Source organism: Xenopus laevis, chromosome 4S, assembly GCF_017654675.1.
Source record: "Xenopus laevis strain J_2021 chromosome 4S, Xenopus_laevis_v10.1, whole genome shotgun sequence".
Classification (NCBI taxonomy): Eukaryota; Metazoa; Chordata; class Amphibia; order Anura; family Pipidae; genus Xenopus; species Xenopus laevis.
In genome coordinates, this window is record NC_054378.1 from 21470631 (window position 1) to 21489687 (window position 19057).

The following is a 19057-nucleotide window of genomic DNA, read 5'->3' on the forward strand; positions in this document are numbered from 1 at the left end:
TATTCCATCTAGTGAGGCTGTTGGGTGCTGGGGCAGTGGTGCACTTAGGTGCTTTCCTTGAGTACAGGGGGGTTATGGTTTCAGTTCCACCAACACGGTGAATCCCTGTTCAGCCCTTCAGTAACAGGCTAATTATCCACTTAGTGGGATGAGTTTATTCCAGGCAAATCCCGGCCATTGAATTCCCAGTGTCCCGCTGCCGCAAATCCTTCACTCTCCGTGGGAATCGGGAGCCGTCCAAGCCACATTTCAGGTTCTTCTCCAAAAACTCTGCATGGTGGGAATGTCAAATGAGACTGGATACCCTACAAATTGCTGAACATGCAATGCATTGTGGGAGCTGCTAGAGAGCCGGCTGCTAAAACATGTCTCCTATCTGGGACCTCACCATAACCCTGTGATTAAACCTGTTTGTCTGTTAATTTGCTGAGTCAGTTGGGCCACTCCTACTGGATGTTCCTCTCCCCCGGGCAGTGGCACTTTTTTTGTGTCAGGCACTTTAATCATCCATGTAATGTTACGCTTGGGGCAGATTGTCTCAAATTCTTCCAATTAAGTTGCTAAGTGTCAGCTTGCAGGCCCTGTTACGCTGTGCCCCTAAGCATCATAAGAGGCCCCTTGGGAATTGAAATGCTAATTGCCTGGTCTGGTTATTTACATGTAGAGAAAACATATAATTTACCATTTGAGGCTCCCCCAGAGCAGATTATAGTATAAAGAGCAAGTGCTGTTCATTGCAAGAATTGGATCTAAGTGATTCAGAAATAACAACATGGCAGCTCCCACTCATGTAGCAAGGTCACCAGGTAGAAGAACCTAATGTTACCTTGGGTTTATGACCTGGGTACCCAGTGATATTAAGTTCAGCCCCTCTGCTCCACCTGGGAAGGGCACTGCTGCTCTGACACAGATCAAGTGGATTGGTTGACATCCAACCACATGACCTAGTGACACAACAAAGCAGGGCTCCTCCAGGGAGTGGAAAGCTGCCGGTTGTTATGAATTTGTAGTCTTTAATGGTCCCTTATAAAAGGTTATTGTATGATTTGTAGTACTTCTCTGTACTTCCTGTTCCTGTGCTGCTCTCTTTCCCATGGTCAGGCAGGAACCTCTCCCTGGGAAGGTGAACCCATTCTCCCCTGTATTTTTTTGTTCTTCCTGGTTGAGGGTAGTGTTGCCACCCGGCCGGTAAAACACCAGCCAAAGCCGGGGCCGGTATTACAAATTTACCGGCAATGTAGCTGCCGGTAAATTTGTAATACACCTAAAAAAAGCCCGTGGCCTACCCCCAGCCTGCTCCAAACTCACCTTTTTTTTTCCTGGGCTTCTTGCCAAATGCGCACGTTTGGCTCCGCCCCCTTTGACGTCACAACTGTCCAGCCAATAGCGCGCCACAACCCGCCCCCTTTAGCGTAACACCCCCGTTTAACCCCGCCCCTCCACCTGCCGGTGAAGATTATTTTAAAAGGTGGCAACCCTAGTTGAGGGTTGATCTCTTTCCTTTGATCAGGCAGCAACATCCTCCTGGTAGGGTGAATCCAGTCTTCAGGCTCAGATTTATTTAATTATGGGAAGGCCCGGATCAAGGGCTGCAGGATTTTAGGGGCGACATGCCACCCAGCAAGGGGAGGAGTCAGCGGCAATGAGTGGCGGTGGGCCTTGTGGCACCCGCTAGGTAAATTCTGCCCTGCCTGTCTCCCCAATACTTAACCAGACACAGCGCTCTGATTCTCTGTATTTCTTATTTCTCCTGGGCTGCTCTCTTTCCAATGGCCATGCAGAAACCTGCTACTGGGCAAGTGAATCCAGTCTCCTCCTAATACTTTCTCAGGTGCAGAGATTATCTGTACTTGCTGATTCTATGCTGCTCTCTTTCCTGTTGTCGGGGTAGGAAATAAATCCAATTTAGCTCATACCCTAGTACCAGATCGAAATCGCTGCACCTGCTCCTGGGCTGCTTTTTTCCCGTGGTCAGATTCTAGTTGGGATAACAGTAATATTGTTATCCAAATATCAATTTATCAATTCTAAACCCCCTAAATAGAAGTGCAGCTGGCATTATATATATTATTATATATCTCCTCTTTATTATATATCTCCTCTTTAAGTGGGGCTTACCAGGGGCCCCTGTATTCTCCACCCATGGGTATTAGGTAAGTGGTATCAGCACAAACAAGTTTTGCCTGAACATTTCATATATAGTGTAAGAACATTGACGAAACATTGTATCCTGCACTCCAAGCTGCCCATAAGGGCAAGGCCAGACATGGCGTTTTTACTTTGCGTAAATACGTCACTAAAACCACACGCGACAGTCAACATGCGTTTTTCATGCGTTTTTCAGCACGTAGGTTTCTTTTCCCAACATGCACTTCTCATTGTTCTCGTTCCCCATAATTCCGCTGGCTGGAAATAGAAAATAGAAAAGCTATTTAGAAATAGAAAAACTATTCAGATTGCAAAATAGAGCAGGAATGATCGTCAATACGCAACATAATTACGTCACTGGCCGTAAAAACGTATATGCGTCATTTATCTCGCAAGAATTTGGACGACATATTTAAAATACGCTGCGTATTTACGTAAAGTGTGGTTTCAAACTTGCAGATCCCATAGAGTCTATTGATTTGGTAGTTTCTTGACGTACTGGCGTTTCTGCTAAAAAACGCCAATACTGGCGTCCTGTGGCGGATTTCAGCTTGCAAGCACCCTGTGAGAATTCTGTGCGTTTTCTATTAGTTTCAGTAGTAGTGCAGTGTATGCGTATTTACGCCCGACTGAGCTTTTTTAAAAACACAATGTGGTTAATAATTCCACTTGTGACGGTGCTGGAAACTCCCTGATGTTTCAAGACAAGGAGGTGCCACATACCAGAGACTTGCCAGGGAGGTATCAGTGACGTGTCGAGTTGCGGGGCTGTCAGGCAGGGATCTGTGGACCCCAAAATAATCACAAATGCCCCCTACAAGATGTAATAGACCATAATAGTCATCAGCCAGTTTAAATATCTGCTGTGTTTGCCCTGGAAAGGGTGCACGGTGGGAAGGAGTTTGCAGCAGATTTCAAAGGGGGGGGGGGGTTTCAGCTTTAAGTTTAATTTAGTATGTTATAGAATGGCTAATTCTAAGAAACTTTTCAGTTGGCCTTCATTGTTTCTTTTTTAATAGTTCTTAAAATATTTGCCTTCATCTTCTTGCTCTTTCCAGCCTCTAAATGAGAGTCATTGACCCCATCTAAAAAACAAATTCTCTGTAAGGCTACAGATGTATTGTTTTTGCTGCTTTTTATTCCTCGTCTTTCTGTTCATATTCCAGTCTCCTATTCAAATCAATGCATGGTCGCTAGGTTAATTTGGACCCTAGCAACCACATGGCTGAAATAGGAAGCCGGAGGAGCTGCTGAATACAAAGCTAAATAACTCAAAAACCACAACTTAAATGAAAACCAATTGCAAATTGTCTCACAATGTCCCTCTCTGTGGCATATAAGGGTTCATTTAAAGGTGAACAACCCACTAAGGAACAGCAATGCTTGGAAATGGTATTTACTCCTATGAACTTACCTACTAACTATATATATGTGTGTTTTATAGGCACATTAGGGCAATAAACACCACTATAAAAAGGTCTGTGAAAGATAAAAGAGGAGAAGGAATGTTCTGGGCACAGCACTGTACTGTGTAAGGGGACAATACGGAAGGTCTAGTTTGATATAAAACTGGGGTTGAATGAACTATATGTGGTTTGTGAAGCAAAATATTCCACAGCTATTGATTCCTGTACAGTGTAATAGGGTGCTATGACCCTCCTCTCTAGACTGACAAATTGGTGTATTTATGGCCCTGGAAGGGTTAATCCCGAATATAAACCTCTCGTCACGCACAGAGATTGCAGAGACCGCCCACTGACAGGTCTCCTCACTCCCAGCCTCTGTTAGTCTGTAGGTAACACAGGTGTAGCCACCCACAAGGTGTGAGCCAGAGTACAGGGGAGGTGCAGGGAGTAGCGGGGAGTACTGAGCAACAGACTGAGGGTATTTGGGCAGGACATGTGATTGGTGGGTGGACAAAGGTGGAGAATCCAAGGAAGGACTTTCAGGTGACCCCAGCGACACATCACAGGGTGAGTATAGTGAGTGGAAGCATCGGGATGGGAGGAGCACCATATTATTCCATACAGGTGCACGAGGGGGGGTGCACCCAGAGGTTCATTAAGTGTTTGCTCTTATCTAGGGGGTTTCTTGTCCTTTATTTTTAGCCAAGAGGTGATTAGAAAGAAATCCCCTTATCTCCTGCTACTGGGAATGATCTCTATCCAATGGCATCTCCACTCATACTAATAAGCAGTGACCATGGACATATCTACCCAAAATGTGCACCACTTCCAGCACAGGCCCTGTCACCTATGATATGACTTGGGGCTCTGGCAACCCCTCCTTTATGGTTACACCACTGGTAATTGTGGGGACAGAGACAAGAGGAAAGGGTTACTACCTGCTCTGCTCTCATTTCCCTACAGAAATAGGGATTGGTAGCACTAGATAGGTACCTAGTATATAGGGACAGGACAAGAGAAAGTATTGGAAGGGTTACTGCCTGCTCTGCTCTCATTTCCCTACAGAAATAGGGATTGGTAGCACTAGATAGGTACCTAATATATAGAGACAGACAAGAGGAAAGTGTTGGAGTGGTTACTGCCTGTTAAATAGGGAGCAATGCAATTGTCCAGCACGAAAATTGTTAAACACCCACTATATTTTGCTGTATTTTGAGAAATAAGGTTTTGCATAGTCTAAGATTCATCTCTTCCCCTTCTCCCTGCTGAGACCCTGTCACGTTGGCTCCATGAAATGAAAAGTACATAACTTCTAGATATTTATTTATCCCTTGCGGTGGTTAATATGTTCTTTATCCCGTCTCTGTCACTCTTGGCCATTACTCAAAAACAACATCTGAAAGGGAATACACTGAAGGAGACAATTATACAGGGGACTCTCTCGAATAGAGAGAGCTGCGAGGCAGGGACAGCAGGACAAGCACGAGACAGTAAGATAAGAGACAGCAGGACAAGCATGAGACAGTAAGATAAGAGACAACAGGACAAGATGTTGAGAGCAGGATAAGATGGAGACAGTAGAGTCTGTTCTTCTAAACCAGGGATCCCCAACCTTTTTTACCCACGAGCCATATTAAAATGCAAAAAGAGTTGGGGAGCAACACAAGCATGAAAAGGTCCCTTGGGGTGCCAAAAAAGGGCTGTGATTGGCTATTTATTGGCCCCTATGTGAACTGACAGCCTTACAGGAGGCTCTATTAGGTACTATACTTAGTTTTTATGCAATTAAAACTTGCTTCCAAGCCTGGAATTCAAAAATAAGCACCTGCTTTGAGGACACTGAGAGCAACTTCCAAGCTGTTGGAGAGCAACATGTTGCTCACGAGCTACTGGTTGGGGATCCCTGTTCTAAACCTCCTTCTCTGACGCAAGTGACAGCCATAGTGTCTTTGTATGTAAAGACTCGGTAGCAGGAGATACAGAACCTTGGTACCAGGAACTTGGTATTTACAGACTCTCAGACCTTGGTACTTTGAGGTATATTTGGTACTTGGAGAAACACTAGGGGAGACCCAGCCTTGGTACTTGGAGAAACACTAGGGGAGACCTAACTTTGGTACATGGAGATTACTTGGAGAAACACTAGGGGACACTCGATCTTGGTACTTAGAGAAACACTAGGGGAAACCCAACCTTGGTACTTGGAGATACACTAGGGGAGACCTAACCTTGGTACTTGGAGATACATTAGGGGAGACTCAATCTTTGTACTTAGAGAAACACTAGGGGAGACTCAATCTTGGTACTTGGAGATACACTAGGGGAGACCTAACCTTGGTACTTGGAGATACATTAGGGGAGACTCAATCTTGGTACTTAGAGAAACACTAGGGGAGACCCAACCTTGGTACTTGGAGATACACTAGGGGAGACCCAGCCTTGATACTTGGAGATGCAGAACTGTAATTAGATACAAACTCTGTAGCTGTTAGAGGCGATACGGCAGTGCAGCTGGGAGACCCCTGACCCATAATACCCAGCCTACTAACTGTCAGACATGGATTTAGGGCAGCCTGTGGAGAGAATCAGAGAGACCCCATTTCCCATACATTCTAGTGCAGTGGCCATGCCCCCTTTTGCTTGCTTTAATACAAAAGGAACATTCTCGCACGTACAGAGCACATTCCTCCCCAGCCTTTACCATATTAGCTCAGACTTTGGCTTTTTATATTTCGAATCTCCCAGGATGATGTCAGCAGCTTGTGAGGACCAGCCTGGCTCTGTGCCTGGCTCTGTTTGCACCCCATTAATCCCCACGCCACACCCTGTCACATGTGATCATACTCTGGGGTTTCACCCCTCCTGCCAGCCCTGCAAGGGAGACTCAGATCCATTACAGTTATTAATTTAAGTACCTGTAAAATACTCATAGCCGAGCTTTGTGTGCAGATGGGTTTAGGGGAAAGACGTGTTTGACTACAACTGTCAGTATCCTCAGAAAGCTTATTGGGAGTTCTGGCTCAACATTATATCAGGGCTATGAGCTGAGGAGGGGTGGGTGGGATGCAGCGGTGCGTTATGATTAGTAATGCTTGGCTGGGTGATTTATTCCCAGGGCACAGTGAGTTGTTGTTGCTGAACAAGTGGGTCAGATTGTTGAGGCACCTGCAGTACTCACCTGTCCCTCCCTACCTGCACTACTTCCTGGTTCTGAGCTCAGTCAAGCCCTGTCCATCTGAATGGAAGAGGGGTCAGTGAGTGACCAGTGTTTCTTTAGTTCATGCCCTCTCCTTCTGCACTTTTTCCCCCTTCTCTTCTGCCCCTTCTCTCTAAAGTATATTTCCCTTTAATTCGCCCCCTAGTGGTAGTGTTATAACCTGCAGTAAGGAACCTCAGCCCACCCAGTATCTGACTTTTCTGCCTGTCCTGTTCCCTTTGCTTCTCCCCATAGTGGCAGCTTGTTAGAAGCTTCCGCTAGTGTTGGACTCTGCACGGCCAATTCTCCAGCGCAGGAAACAGGGGGCCCTAATATTGTTTGTGGATGTAACATTTCGCATCAGCCGGAAACAGCGACTCTTGTAATTGTCTCTGGGCTTTCTCTGTCGTCAGCCTGTCCTGTGTGGCCCTTATTGATAAGCCGACATGAGCCTGAGCTAAACAGGAAACAGGAAGGGAGCTCGGAGGTAGCGTAACGCATCTCATGGTCTCTCGGGAAGTCGGCTGCTGTCTAGCGCAAGGCTCTGTAGATCAAAGCTATAGGGAAAAGAAGGGGCAGTGATATTTAAAAATAATTTGCTGCGATACAGGAGTGTAAACTATAAAGATGAATTTGTATGTTGCAGATAGGGTTGCCACCTGGCCGGTATTTTACCAGCCTGGCCGGTTAAAATGATGACTGATCCCAATGTTATTAATAGGGAAAAAAGATAAATATATAGGAAGGCGGGTATTTTTTTCCAGAAAAGGTGGATAACTGTTGCAGTTGGTCTTAGTTTATTAATTTCCCCTAAGAAATAGGGGTTGGTAGCAATGACAGGGACAAGAGGAAAGTGTTGGAAGGGTTACTGCCTGCTCTGCTCTCATTTCCCTACAGAATTAGGGATTGGTAGCACTATATAGTTAATACGTAGGGACATATATAAACCAGCACCTTTACATGAAAATGTTACATTGTTTCTATTTGCCTGGTCGGTGAGATGTTTATGAGAAATTTATTTCAGGAATATTGTCTCGGAGATCACGACTTACAAGGATATAAAAGTCTCTGCAATAAGTTACAAAGTTCAAACCCAGCAAGAGCTCAGGGAACACGGAGAATGACTGTTATTCCCGGTTGCCAGGCAAATCCTCGTAGATACAAATTTGCTCTCGCCCTGAAAGCTAAAGATAACAATTGGCAACAACCAGACTGAATAAAACCTAAGGAACCCCGAGAGGCAGAATCGCTGATCTGCTTTTTCTCTCTCGCACTGATACAACATTCATCACTCCCTTGTGACTTCTCGCAGTTTTACGGGAAATTTGGACGCTTCTGACAACATAAATAATTTTTTTGCAGGAATGATCCATGAATTTGTCTCCAATTTTACACTGGAAATAAAGTCATCGCTATAAATATTTGCAACTTCCAACTGGCGACAGCCGGGTATTGTAATTGCGAGCGTCGCCATCCCGCGCTGTTGTCCTTTGCTCTGCCAAATACTCACGGGGGAAGGATCAGTGGGGATTTTGGGCATCACAGAATAAGAAATGGTGACATATTTAAGGGGAAAAGTTCACTTTTGATTAGTATGCTATGGATGAATCTGTTCTAAATAGCTTTTCAATTGGTCTTTATTATTTTGTAAGGTTTTTGAATGAAGTAGATGTGTCTGCATGGCCCATGTTTTCAAGACCAATAGAGAGCAGTTTAATAGACGTGTCCGCTTCATGACTACAGAACATAAATCACTTTAAATATAGTACTAACTTGATGTCTGATGACCTCGGGTTAAGGTTAGGGTGACTGGTTTTAGCTCTTGCACAAGCCAATAACCAGAGGTGAACTGCCATTCATGGCTACTGATACTCACTTTGGGAGTGTTTGCATTGAGTTTGCTTTTACCTATGTCTCCCATCAGGGCACTAACCTTAGTTTTTTTGTATTTCCAGGTCTCAGTCAGTGTCCCCCCCACCTGTGCTCTCTCCAATCAGAATCACTTCCTACCCTCTGAGCGACAGTGAAGAATTCTGCCGAACGACCCACTTTCCCAGCATCGCCAGTAATAAGCTGGTCATCAAGGACTGGACCCTGCGAGGATCAAACATCCGTGATAGCCGTCTAACGCCTTCAGGGGCTGATTCTTCCAATGCCCTTCTAAAGTCGGTCAGCGTTGCTTGCCTGGATAATAGACTCTCTGTCTTTAAAGGGCCCAGCCAAAAGGAAAATGTTGAGGACTCCAAGGATGGGATTGGGAACCTCCAGCTGAATCGGAGCACGCTTTCCTTGGGATCTGCTGCCAACCAGCGTAATCGCTCCCTCAATAGGACCCCAGTGCGCAGCCAAGCTCTCGACATTCGGCGGAAAATTTCAGAATGGGAGTGCCGCAAGGATTGCACCCCCAAACTAATCTTGTTCGTGGACAGAGGAGACCAGGGCGACCTTTCCACAAGTGAAGGATGTTCCAGCATGTTGACTTCACCATGCAGCGAAAAGACCTTTGACTTTAAAGGGTATCGGAGAATGAGCAAGACGTTTTCGGAGTGTTCCTACCCAGAAACTGAAGAGGAGGAGGCAGGTTTGGAACGGGACTCTCTTCACAGGTTCGAAAGGAGGTCAAGTCGGACCGAGCCGGCCAATGCTTTTATCAGGGGGTGCTTGAGGAAGGACTCTTCTGCTGTGCTCAACAGAATCCAGAAGATTGAGAAGGCCCTGAAGGAAAACCCTGGCTTGGGCCTCCCTCAGTTGCCCAGCAGTTGTTACAGTGTGGAAGCGGCCAGGAAAAAGTCCATTACATACGGTACTTTAGACAGTCCCATTGACACGGGGGCCAGTGGCAAGGTTGGACCTGTACATAATGTAAATAACAAGGAAATATCACTTGATGAAAACTCCAAAACTGTGCCGAACATTTGTCAAACCCCCAGCCCCGAGGTCAACCCCGTTCCCAAACCCAAACGGACCTTTGAGTATGAAGCCGACAGAAACCACAGGGGCAAATCCAGCAATGGCCTGACTTGTTCTCCTGCTGCTGTTTCGCCACCTCCTCTCCCCTCAACCCCAGCGCCCCCGGTCACAAGGAGGGCGAAGAAAGACTCTCACCGGAAAAGCCAAAGCAGGTAAATCACTGCCTTTATACTGGCGTGGGTTCCGGGGAGGGGCAATAAACACAAGCCACAACTTGCACGTGGTTGAGCAATATAGGGGCAAATTGGTATCTGCATTGGTAAATCAAGTGGTGGTGAAACTTTGCACCTTGCGGCTCATTGATAAAAGTTGGTGCAACATTATAACACTCAGCGTATTGGTACACTTCTATCTCTTTGTATCCAGGCAAGAGTGGCATGTGCTCATTGCTTTATTTAGGTCCGTTGTCACCCAAGGTGCATCCCCCCCCAGCTCAGGATCTCAGCATGCACATGACTTATTTTCCTGTTGCGTGTCATCTAATTTCCTCCCCGAGACGCTACAAAGTTCCAGGTGCCCTCCACTCCCCCTAAAATTAAATCTCCCGAGCCGCCTCAAAAACTTCAAATCCGGTGGCAGCCGGGAGAATTTTCTTTTCTTACCTAAATATAAATACAGCCTTGTATGTTGCACCAATCAGAAGATTCAGTGCTGCCTCTTGGCTGAGGAGCATTTGAGATATATATAATGCAGAGGGTCAAATTTTGGCATTTGCTGGTTTATTCTGGAAGGGTCTCTTTGCTTTATGATACTCAAGGGGAAGTTCACTTCTACATTAACACTGTCTGTATTTCTGCCTCTATTGAATTTAAATGATGTTTTGCCTGGTGGGGTCAGTGACCCCGACTAGCAACAACAGACTGGCTGTGCGACTCCCTTTCTGTCGGTTGGTCACATTTCACATTTTGGTAATGGCTCCTACATATGTTAAATTAACCTGTAATGCTTATGAATATTTTGGATCTTCCAGAAAATCTCTCGAGTTCGAGGACGCGTTGAGTGCCCAGCCCTTGAGTCCGTCTTCCCCAGTAGAAAACGGTACGGAAAAGCAGCACCACTCGGGGCCCAAAAGCACTTTAGAAGAGAACACATATGAAGATATTGTAGGTAAGTGCGGGTAATTTAATTATTCACTGCCAGGGCCGTTTTAAGGCCTTGTGGGCCCTGGGCAAAGAGCTAGCTTGTGGGTCTCATACCCCTGGTGGGCGTAGCGTCAATTTTTTTCGTGAAATCACGCCCACTTTTTGCCAAACAAAACGTAACTTAGTCATATCTAGTATAGGTCAATCTAAAAACAACTGAACTTGCTGAGTAATCAATGCAGACGTTTCACTACTCATCTGAGCAGCTTCTTCAGTTGAACTGACTGGTGTGGGAAGTTTTCGGCATATAAACTCTTCCACTAATCCATTTACAATGGCACATTGTAACTCTTCAAAGAGCTGACATCTGAAGAAAATTCACAGAGGTGTTGATTCTGTGTAGTTGTGATAGGATTATCCAATGTGTCATGCAACTCCTAGATACAGGTGTTACTTGTGAGAGTTGCATGAATGGATGTGTGAAGTGTTCTGAATCCGCCGGGGTACAGATGTTAGAACATCATTGTATGTAGCAGACAGGTGGTGTCGAAGGCCCCCGCCTCTGTTCAGAGATGGTCTCTCCACCTTGACATGAATCGACTCTTTCAAGCCTCGTTCAAACCAGCGGTCTTCTTTATCCAAGATTTGGACCTTGCTATCTTCAAAGGAGTGTCCCTTGTCTTTTAAGTGTAGAAAGACAGCTGAGTTTTGCCCTGTAGAGTTCTCCCTCCTGTGCTGAGCTATTCGCTTGGAGAGCAGTTGTTTTGTCTCCCCAATGTATAGATCTGTGCACTCCTCGCTACACTGGACTCCGTATACCACATTGCTTTGTTTTTCTTTTGGTGTTGGATCCTTTGGGTGTACCAGTTTTTGTCTCAGTGTGTTGCTAGGTTTGAAAAACACAGGGACATGGTGTTTGTTGAAAATCCTCCTGAGTTTAGCTGGAGTGTCAGAGAAACTCAACATCAATTGCCATAAGGCTGGTTGATAAGCAAGAATAGTCCTTACAGACAGTCTGTAATACTCAAAAAGAAAAAAAACCTTTGGAGCAGGCACTCAATGAAGGCAATCTTCCACCAGGCAAATCAATTAAAAGTAAAGAGTTTATTGTGTCCACAATAAATTGTTTATTGGGGACACAGTAGACTCCACACTTTGAATTCCTTTGCCTGGTGGAAGATTGCCTTCATTGAGTGCCTGCTCCAAAGGTTTTTTTCAGTTTATCTGCTCCCTGTGCTGAGGGCTCGGGACAATGCACCTGGGCCTCTTCCCTTGTGTGTGAGTCATCAATTTCTACTTGTAGACCCTAATCTACAGATTTATTATTGAGTCTGTAATACTTAGTAACAGTACTGCAAATTCTCCTCGGGCTTCACTATGGGGTCATTATCCTCCACTAGACTCCAGACAGATTTGGGTCCACCAGACCAGAGTTACTAAAATCCAGAGCTCACTTTCACTCACAACACAGGTGGATCACCGAGAGAGTTCTAAATGCTATGAAGGGCTGATTGGAATCACCCTAAGCTGGGGTCCATTAGTGCTTGGGTTGGGCCTACTGGAAGATCATATATTGTACAGTAATCCATTCTGTACAGTAATCCTTTCCATCCAATCCCCCCCCATGGGGCTCCCAACATTTGGCAAACTATATCCTGTATCTTAATGACTTGTCATGCGATACACGCTCCCTCCCACTCTGGTGCCACTCTGTAGAATGCGGCAGCACCTCCTCCAGCAGGCGCTTATATACGGAGAGGATTTTCCATGCAGCGGCACGGAGGATCTACCAGGCACGGATTTCTGGGGGGGATTTTGGTGCGGATGGCTGGATCCTTGATGGCGGAGCCCAACAGAGGTGGGCCTTCGGCAGATGCCCTTTTGCCCCTTTATTAAAGCGGCCCTGTTCACTGCACTGCTGTTTCTGACAGTGTAGCCTATGAAGAGGCACGCAAGGCATTGTGGGAAATGGGTCTCGGCTAAAGGAGTGCTGACTGCTGCTACATTGTTTCAAGAGTCCCAACCAGCAAATATTCAATGAGAGTGGCTAAGGATAAGTCATGTTTACTGTTATCATTCCAATTGCTACCTCTTTAAGGGCTGGTGCTCTAGTCTATATCATAAAGTGACCCCTTATCTAGAATAACTGATTTCCTATATCAGGAGACCAAGGTACTGACCATGTAAAGGGGACCCAAAAAAATAATCCCAAATCCTATTTTATCATGTTAGTCAAGCAAAATGAACTTTAATTTACACTGTAAAAATGTTTTGAATCTTGTTTCCTCCCATCTGGGAATTAATAATTATATCAAGCAGGCAGCAGCCATTTTGTGCACACTGTTAAGACATGTCTTGTATCATCTCAGAATCTTGTTTGTGCACCAGAATGGGGGACCTGATGTCCATCCCCATGCCCTGGCTACACAATTAAGGAGGGGCAGGCAATATTTGATTGACAGCTGAGATTTTGAAATAAGTTTACAGCTATGAATGCTTAAATGAAAAAAAAAAAAATGATTTGGGTTTCATGTTTAATTTGAAAATGACATTTATTATACAGAGTTTTATTTCTGGATGACAGGTCCACTTTCAAGTTCTTTATAAGCATCTCAGCTCACAAACATTATAATCTGAGCCTTTCTATGCCCAGAAGAGGCCTGTGCAAGATTTCCAAGATGGTGACCACTAATCTGGGGATATAATAGCTTGGTATTGGGGGCGGGGTGAGTAAAATTGGAATTCATAACCCAAAAGACAATACATTAGAGCAGTGGTCCCCAACCTTTTTTACCCGTGAGCCACATTCAAAAATAAAAAGAGTTGGGGAGCAACACAGGCATGCAAAAAGATTCTGGGGTGCCAAATAAGGGCTGTGCTTGGCTATTTTTGTGGTCCCTATGTGGACTGGCAGACTACAGGAGGCTCTATATAGCATTACACCTGTTTTTTATACACGCAAAACTTGTCTCCAAACCAGGAATTCCAAACTAGGCACCTGCTTTGAGGCTACTGGGAGCAACACCCAAGGCATTGGAGAGCAACATGTTGCTCGCAAGCTACTGGTTGGGGAACACTGCATTAGAGACACATATTTGTTACCAATTATCACACTTCAAGTTGAGGCAACCCTTTAATTTAATCAACCACCACTTTAATATATATATCCTCCTCTGTGACTGGGTTCTGCGATGCAACTGGAAGTTTCTCCCATCGTCCTGCCCCCCCCAGCGCTGGTTTCTACAGTAATGTAACTAGAGGGGGACGGGCCCTGGCGCGGGACGTGCAGCCGCCCCCCCGTACGCTATTTTCGTCCAGAATCCAGTGGCGCGTGAGCTGCCGGGGGGCCCTGGCCCAATTGCTCCCCCGGTAGTTACGCCACTGGATTTCGTGAGACCGGAATTTATTTTCTATATTGTATCAGTAATGTATTTTACTACTTTAAATCAGTTTTGGCCAATGTATTGTCTTTCTGTGAAAGCTGGATGATTGTGCTGTTACTGGGCTGAGTTTTAGGATCAAAGAATAATCACCCTTAACCCTGACACATACAGAACACTGGGATCATTAGGGACCCACGTGGGCCCCTGATTTGCTAAGCCAAATATTTACATGTTAAAGATGAATCACTCCAGTAGGAAAGAAACAAGCCTCCAGCGAGGGGTCCCAGGTGAGTCATGCCTCAAATATTCCCTGTCCTGGAGCTGTAAGGTGATACGGGGGGGCTGCGTGGGAACAGTTTCCCTGAGACCGGAGTACTGCATTCTATCCTGTGGCCCCACTGCCTGATACATTTCTTCCATTTATAAGATTTAGATGGGGATGGTGGTATCAGCAGCAGTAGTGAGGTAGGTGGGAAGTACTAAATAGCTGACAGAAGGGGTTTGCCAGGAGATTGAGGAACAGGAACCTGATCATGTTGTACATGGGAATGTGTAGAGCAGGTCACTGAGGAACCTAGAGACATTGAGTATTAATTGACACCCCCCTACAATCTGTCTAAAGATTATTCCTGACTAGAGGGAGCCCACATTTAGCGAATGTCAACTCTACTCTCCCCGTGGGATTAAAGTGCCGGGAGTATCACACAGGTGTATTTACACAGGGCGGGGACCTTCCATGCTCTTTGTTATGGCTCAGCTCCTTCTATAGGCCCCTGTACCACATACCTGCACTGGTAGGTCACGCACAGGTTTCTTTAAAGGGGAAGTTCATCGTTACATATATGGCTACTATGGCACCCATGGACCTATCCTAAGCAAAAACCTGAAGAAGTGAAAAGTGGAGACCAACTGCAAATTGGCAGAGAGTGCTGATACCAAATAGACTTTGTGCAGTGAGGGTTGAAGTATTGCAGTTTCCCAGGATTGCAGCGTGCCATAAAGTGTTTCTCCTTGGATTAGGGGTATAATCAGGCTGGAGCAGCCAATGCTGAAAGCTGAAGGAACCTGAGGTCATATTTATTGTTCTATGTAAAGAACAGTAACTGTCAGGGCGGCAGTTTGGAAGCTGGAGAGAGGGGTCAGGGCTGTGACTGCTCGGGGATCTTTCCTGGCTCATCCCCAAAACTCACCGCTGAGTCACAATGTAATAAGCTGCATCCCAGCATGATAGTCTTTCTCAATCACAACTTCATTAGGGGGACACTGGAGCGTAATGTATGCCTAATTCGATGCACAATTTAACATTCTTTCTATCCCAAGATATTTGGGCTGTGAGTCACCCTCCGCTGTTCCCCTTGACGTTGCTCAGATTCAGGGAACGAGGAGCAAAGCAATTGGGAATGGAGTCACAGCTTGGCAAACCTGGCATCTTAACCTGAAGTCTCTACATTGGCCCCAGGCCCTCTTCTCCATTCCACTGGTCCCATACCCATGAACCATTTGAGAGGAGACTGTAAAGGGTCAAAGTTTTTTGGGAATCTCAAAAATGCCTGGGTCTCTACTCTTCAGTTTTGGCAGTTGCTAGTAACAGACTGAATACAACTGGAGCCATAATGCGTCAAAACAAACTATATCCATATGTAGAGTAGAACTGCAGCCATAGTAATTCTGCCTGTTTTTTCCTATTGCTAATGCTCTGGGTGAAAAACGCCTGTGATTAGACAGCTGCACTCGCCCCTCTTCCCAAATACACATAACCTGCACCCTCATTGTAGCAAATTGAGGTTGTGAGATATCCCTCCCCACACATACACTAAATATTCATCTCTTTTCGTCTGTGCAGAGAGCACAGACGAAAATAATCTTTGGGAAGGGAGAAAATAGTCTTTGGGAAGGGAGTGTGACTGTGGGATAGCAGGTATAGTAGGGAGAGATGGTGCCTATAGTTACAGTGGGATAATAGTCTCTGGGAAGGGAGTGTGACTGTGGGATAGCAGGTATAGTAGGGAGAGATGGTGCCTATAGTAACAGTGGATAATAGTCTCTGGGAAGGGACTGTGACTGTGGGATAGCAGGTATAGTAGGGAGAGATGGTGCCTATAGTAACAGTGGGATAATAGTCTTTGGGAAGGGAGTGTGACTGTGGGATAGCAGGTATAGTAGGGAGAGATGGTGTCTATAGTAACAGTGGATAATAGTCTCTGGGAAGGGAGTGTGGCTGTGGGATAGAAGGTATAGTAGGGAGAGATGGTGCCTATAGTTACAGTGGATAATAGTCTCTGGGAAGGGAGTGTGACTGTGGGATAGCAGGTATAGTAGGGAGAGATGGTGCCTATAGTAAAAGTGGGATAATAGTCTTTGGGAAGGGAGTGTGACTGTGGGATAGCAGGTATAGTAGGGAGAGATGGTGCCTATAGTAACAGTGGGATTATAGTCTCTGTGAAGGGAGTGTGGCTTTTGGATAGCAGGTATAGTAGGGAGGGTGAGCATGAAAGTGAACACCAATGTTCTTATCTTATTTCCAGTCGCTACGAGTACAGTAATTTGTGGTTAATCTACATCTCCCAGCATGCCCTGTTAGTGTCTGTACCCATCTGGTCGGGCTTAGAGGCCAGACAGGGAATTTCGAGTGTGTGTGTGCCTTTGGAAGAGAAAAAAAAAAAGAAATAGAAAAGAGAGAGATGTTTGGGGAGTCGCTGGCAGATTCCATGTGCAGACGGAGAATGAGTCACTCTGGAATCTAAAGAGATTTTGTGCTGAGCTCTCGTTTAGTTCACAGGATTCTGGTTTCTTTAAACCAAACACTTTTATTTGTCCCCTTTTTCTGCAACAAACAGGCGAATCCCCTAAGGAGAACCCTTATGAAGATGTGGATCTGAAAGGGAGGCACTTGAGTCGGAAGTCTCAGCCGTCCCCTGACAGTTCCATAGAGACCACCAGCAGGATGTGGCGGTTGCAGGAGCGGAAGTACACCTCCCCCACCCAGGTAGGACCCCGCTGTGGTCACATCTCAGGGCCACAGGTCCTTATGGAACTTGCTGGCAGTGACATAGCAAGATGTTACTGGGCCTCACAGCCAATTCTTTTTAGGGCCCCCAACTTGATTAGTTTTACTAATACATTAATAATTATATACATTATTAATGAGGGGCCCACCTGCAGCTCTGTATTTACCTCTGATTATCTCACATAATTCACATTTGGTGCCGATGTTGCGCCATAGACGTGCTGATATGCAAATCTCCAATCCTGCAACTCTCACTGCTCTTTTTATTTGCCTCCCAAAAGCTCCCCACCAAGGGCAGTAGCCAGTCCTTACGGATCGGAAGCCAGTCTGAGCGAAAAAGTCGCCATGTGCCGCGATTGCCCAAGCGCCACAGCCACGATGACATGTTGTTACTGGCCCAGCTCGCTGTCCCTCCATCTCCATCCAGTCTGAATGACGACAGTCTGAGTACCAGTAGCGGGCTGCTGTCCTCACGCAGGTCGAGGAGGATCCCCAAGGTAGAATGCAGCCAAGGACTCCTAAAATTCAATAGGTTTACATGGGCATGATCTCCTTAAAGGGGAGTTTCTCTTTGCCATACCCTGCAAGTTTCCATCGTTGTGTTCTAGTCCCACCCACTGCTTGAGTCACAGACTCCCTGCCTCTCCCCCCCTGTAAGCTTTCATCAGAGTGTTCTAGTCACACTCACTGCTCAAGGTCCAGTTCAGATCTGACTCTTAATATTTCTGCATAGCCAGGGGGGACCTCTCCTGTAAATCTGTCCAAAACCCACCCCTCCTATATATACAAAGGGCCAATCAGAAAGAGATGCTGCAGCTGCTATAGTGTCTAACCACTGCAAATATCTTTCCCAAAGCTGGTGCAGAGGATCAACTCCATCTACAGTGCAAAGCGGGGCAAGAAGCGCCTCAAGAAACTGTCCATGTCCAACCTGGAGACTGCGTCATTGCGAGGTACGATGACCAGCGCACCAAAAATCCTCTGCACCCCATTTACAGTACAGATTGGGATTTCCTATATCAGGTTCATGCTGTATGCCGGGGGGTACACAGCGTGAGTCATATGGTTTAAGAAGGAAAGTGAAACTCTTCAGAAACTGAACCAGTAAAAGTATCTACAGGACAGGGGGCGACATCTGTCATCATCTGTCTATTAATTCTGTAACCCACGTTTTGTCTTTCTGCTCAGATGAAAACAGCGAGAGCGAAAGCGACTCAGACGACAGGTTTAAAGGTGAGACAATGGGGTCCAGTTTAAAGGGGAAGTTCAATAGAACAGTTACAATGTAACCCTTGGAAACACTGACTCCTCCTCCTCCAGCGCACACACAGCGCCTGGTTCACATCCAGTCCATGCTGAAGCGGGCGCCCAGTTACCGGACCCTGGAGCTGGAACTCATTGAGTGGCAGGAGCGGGAGCTGTTTGAGTATTTCGTGGTTGTGTCAATGAAGAAGAAGCCCATGAAAAACACGTATATCCCAGAAGTGACATATCAGTTCCCCAAGGTGCGTCACAAACAGTATAACTAACGCATGTACCGCTAATAGTGACACTGCTGGTCCTGACTGCATGTACAATTGCAACAGGGTCTCCAGCCCAGACTTCAGTTCCAACAATGCACTGCATGTTCCCTGAATAAAGAAAAACAATCTTACAGCATACAAGGCATTGTGGTAAATGGGGTCTGGGCTGGAGGAGGCTTCAACACTGTTTCAGTAGTTTATGTAGTCAGGACCAGCTGTTCACAAACCAGTGAGGGACAGGCAGGGGCTGCTTTCAATTTGCATTACTTTTACAATGTAACAAAAAAAATGCTGAAAATGTGAAAAGTTGCTAATATTTGGGTTTACCCCTTTACCTGCTAA

At 45.8% G+C, this 19057-nt stretch overlaps 1 protein-coding gene across 2 annotated transcripts in view; it reads left to right on the forward strand.

Moving 5' to 3' along the window:
- dennd2b.S (DENN domain containing 2B S homeolog) overlaps positions 1–19057 on the forward strand; it is a 65667-nt gene that overhangs the window by 34450 nt on the left and 12160 nt on the right. For both annotated transcript variants that reach the window (XM_018260346.2, XM_018260347.2), the window contains 7 exons: positions 8706–9872; positions 10691–10827; positions 17023–17171; positions 17474–17689; positions 18049–18145; positions 18381–18425; positions 18513–18697. In XM_018260346.2, the coding sequence (XP_018115835.1) occupies positions 8706–9872; positions 10691–10827; positions 17023–17171; positions 17474–17689; positions 18049–18145; positions 18381–18425; positions 18513–18697 (1996 nt within the window). The remainder of the gene's footprint in view (positions 1–8705; positions 9873–10690; positions 10828–17022; positions 17172–17473; positions 17690–18048; positions 18146–18380; positions 18426–18512; positions 18698–19057) is intronic.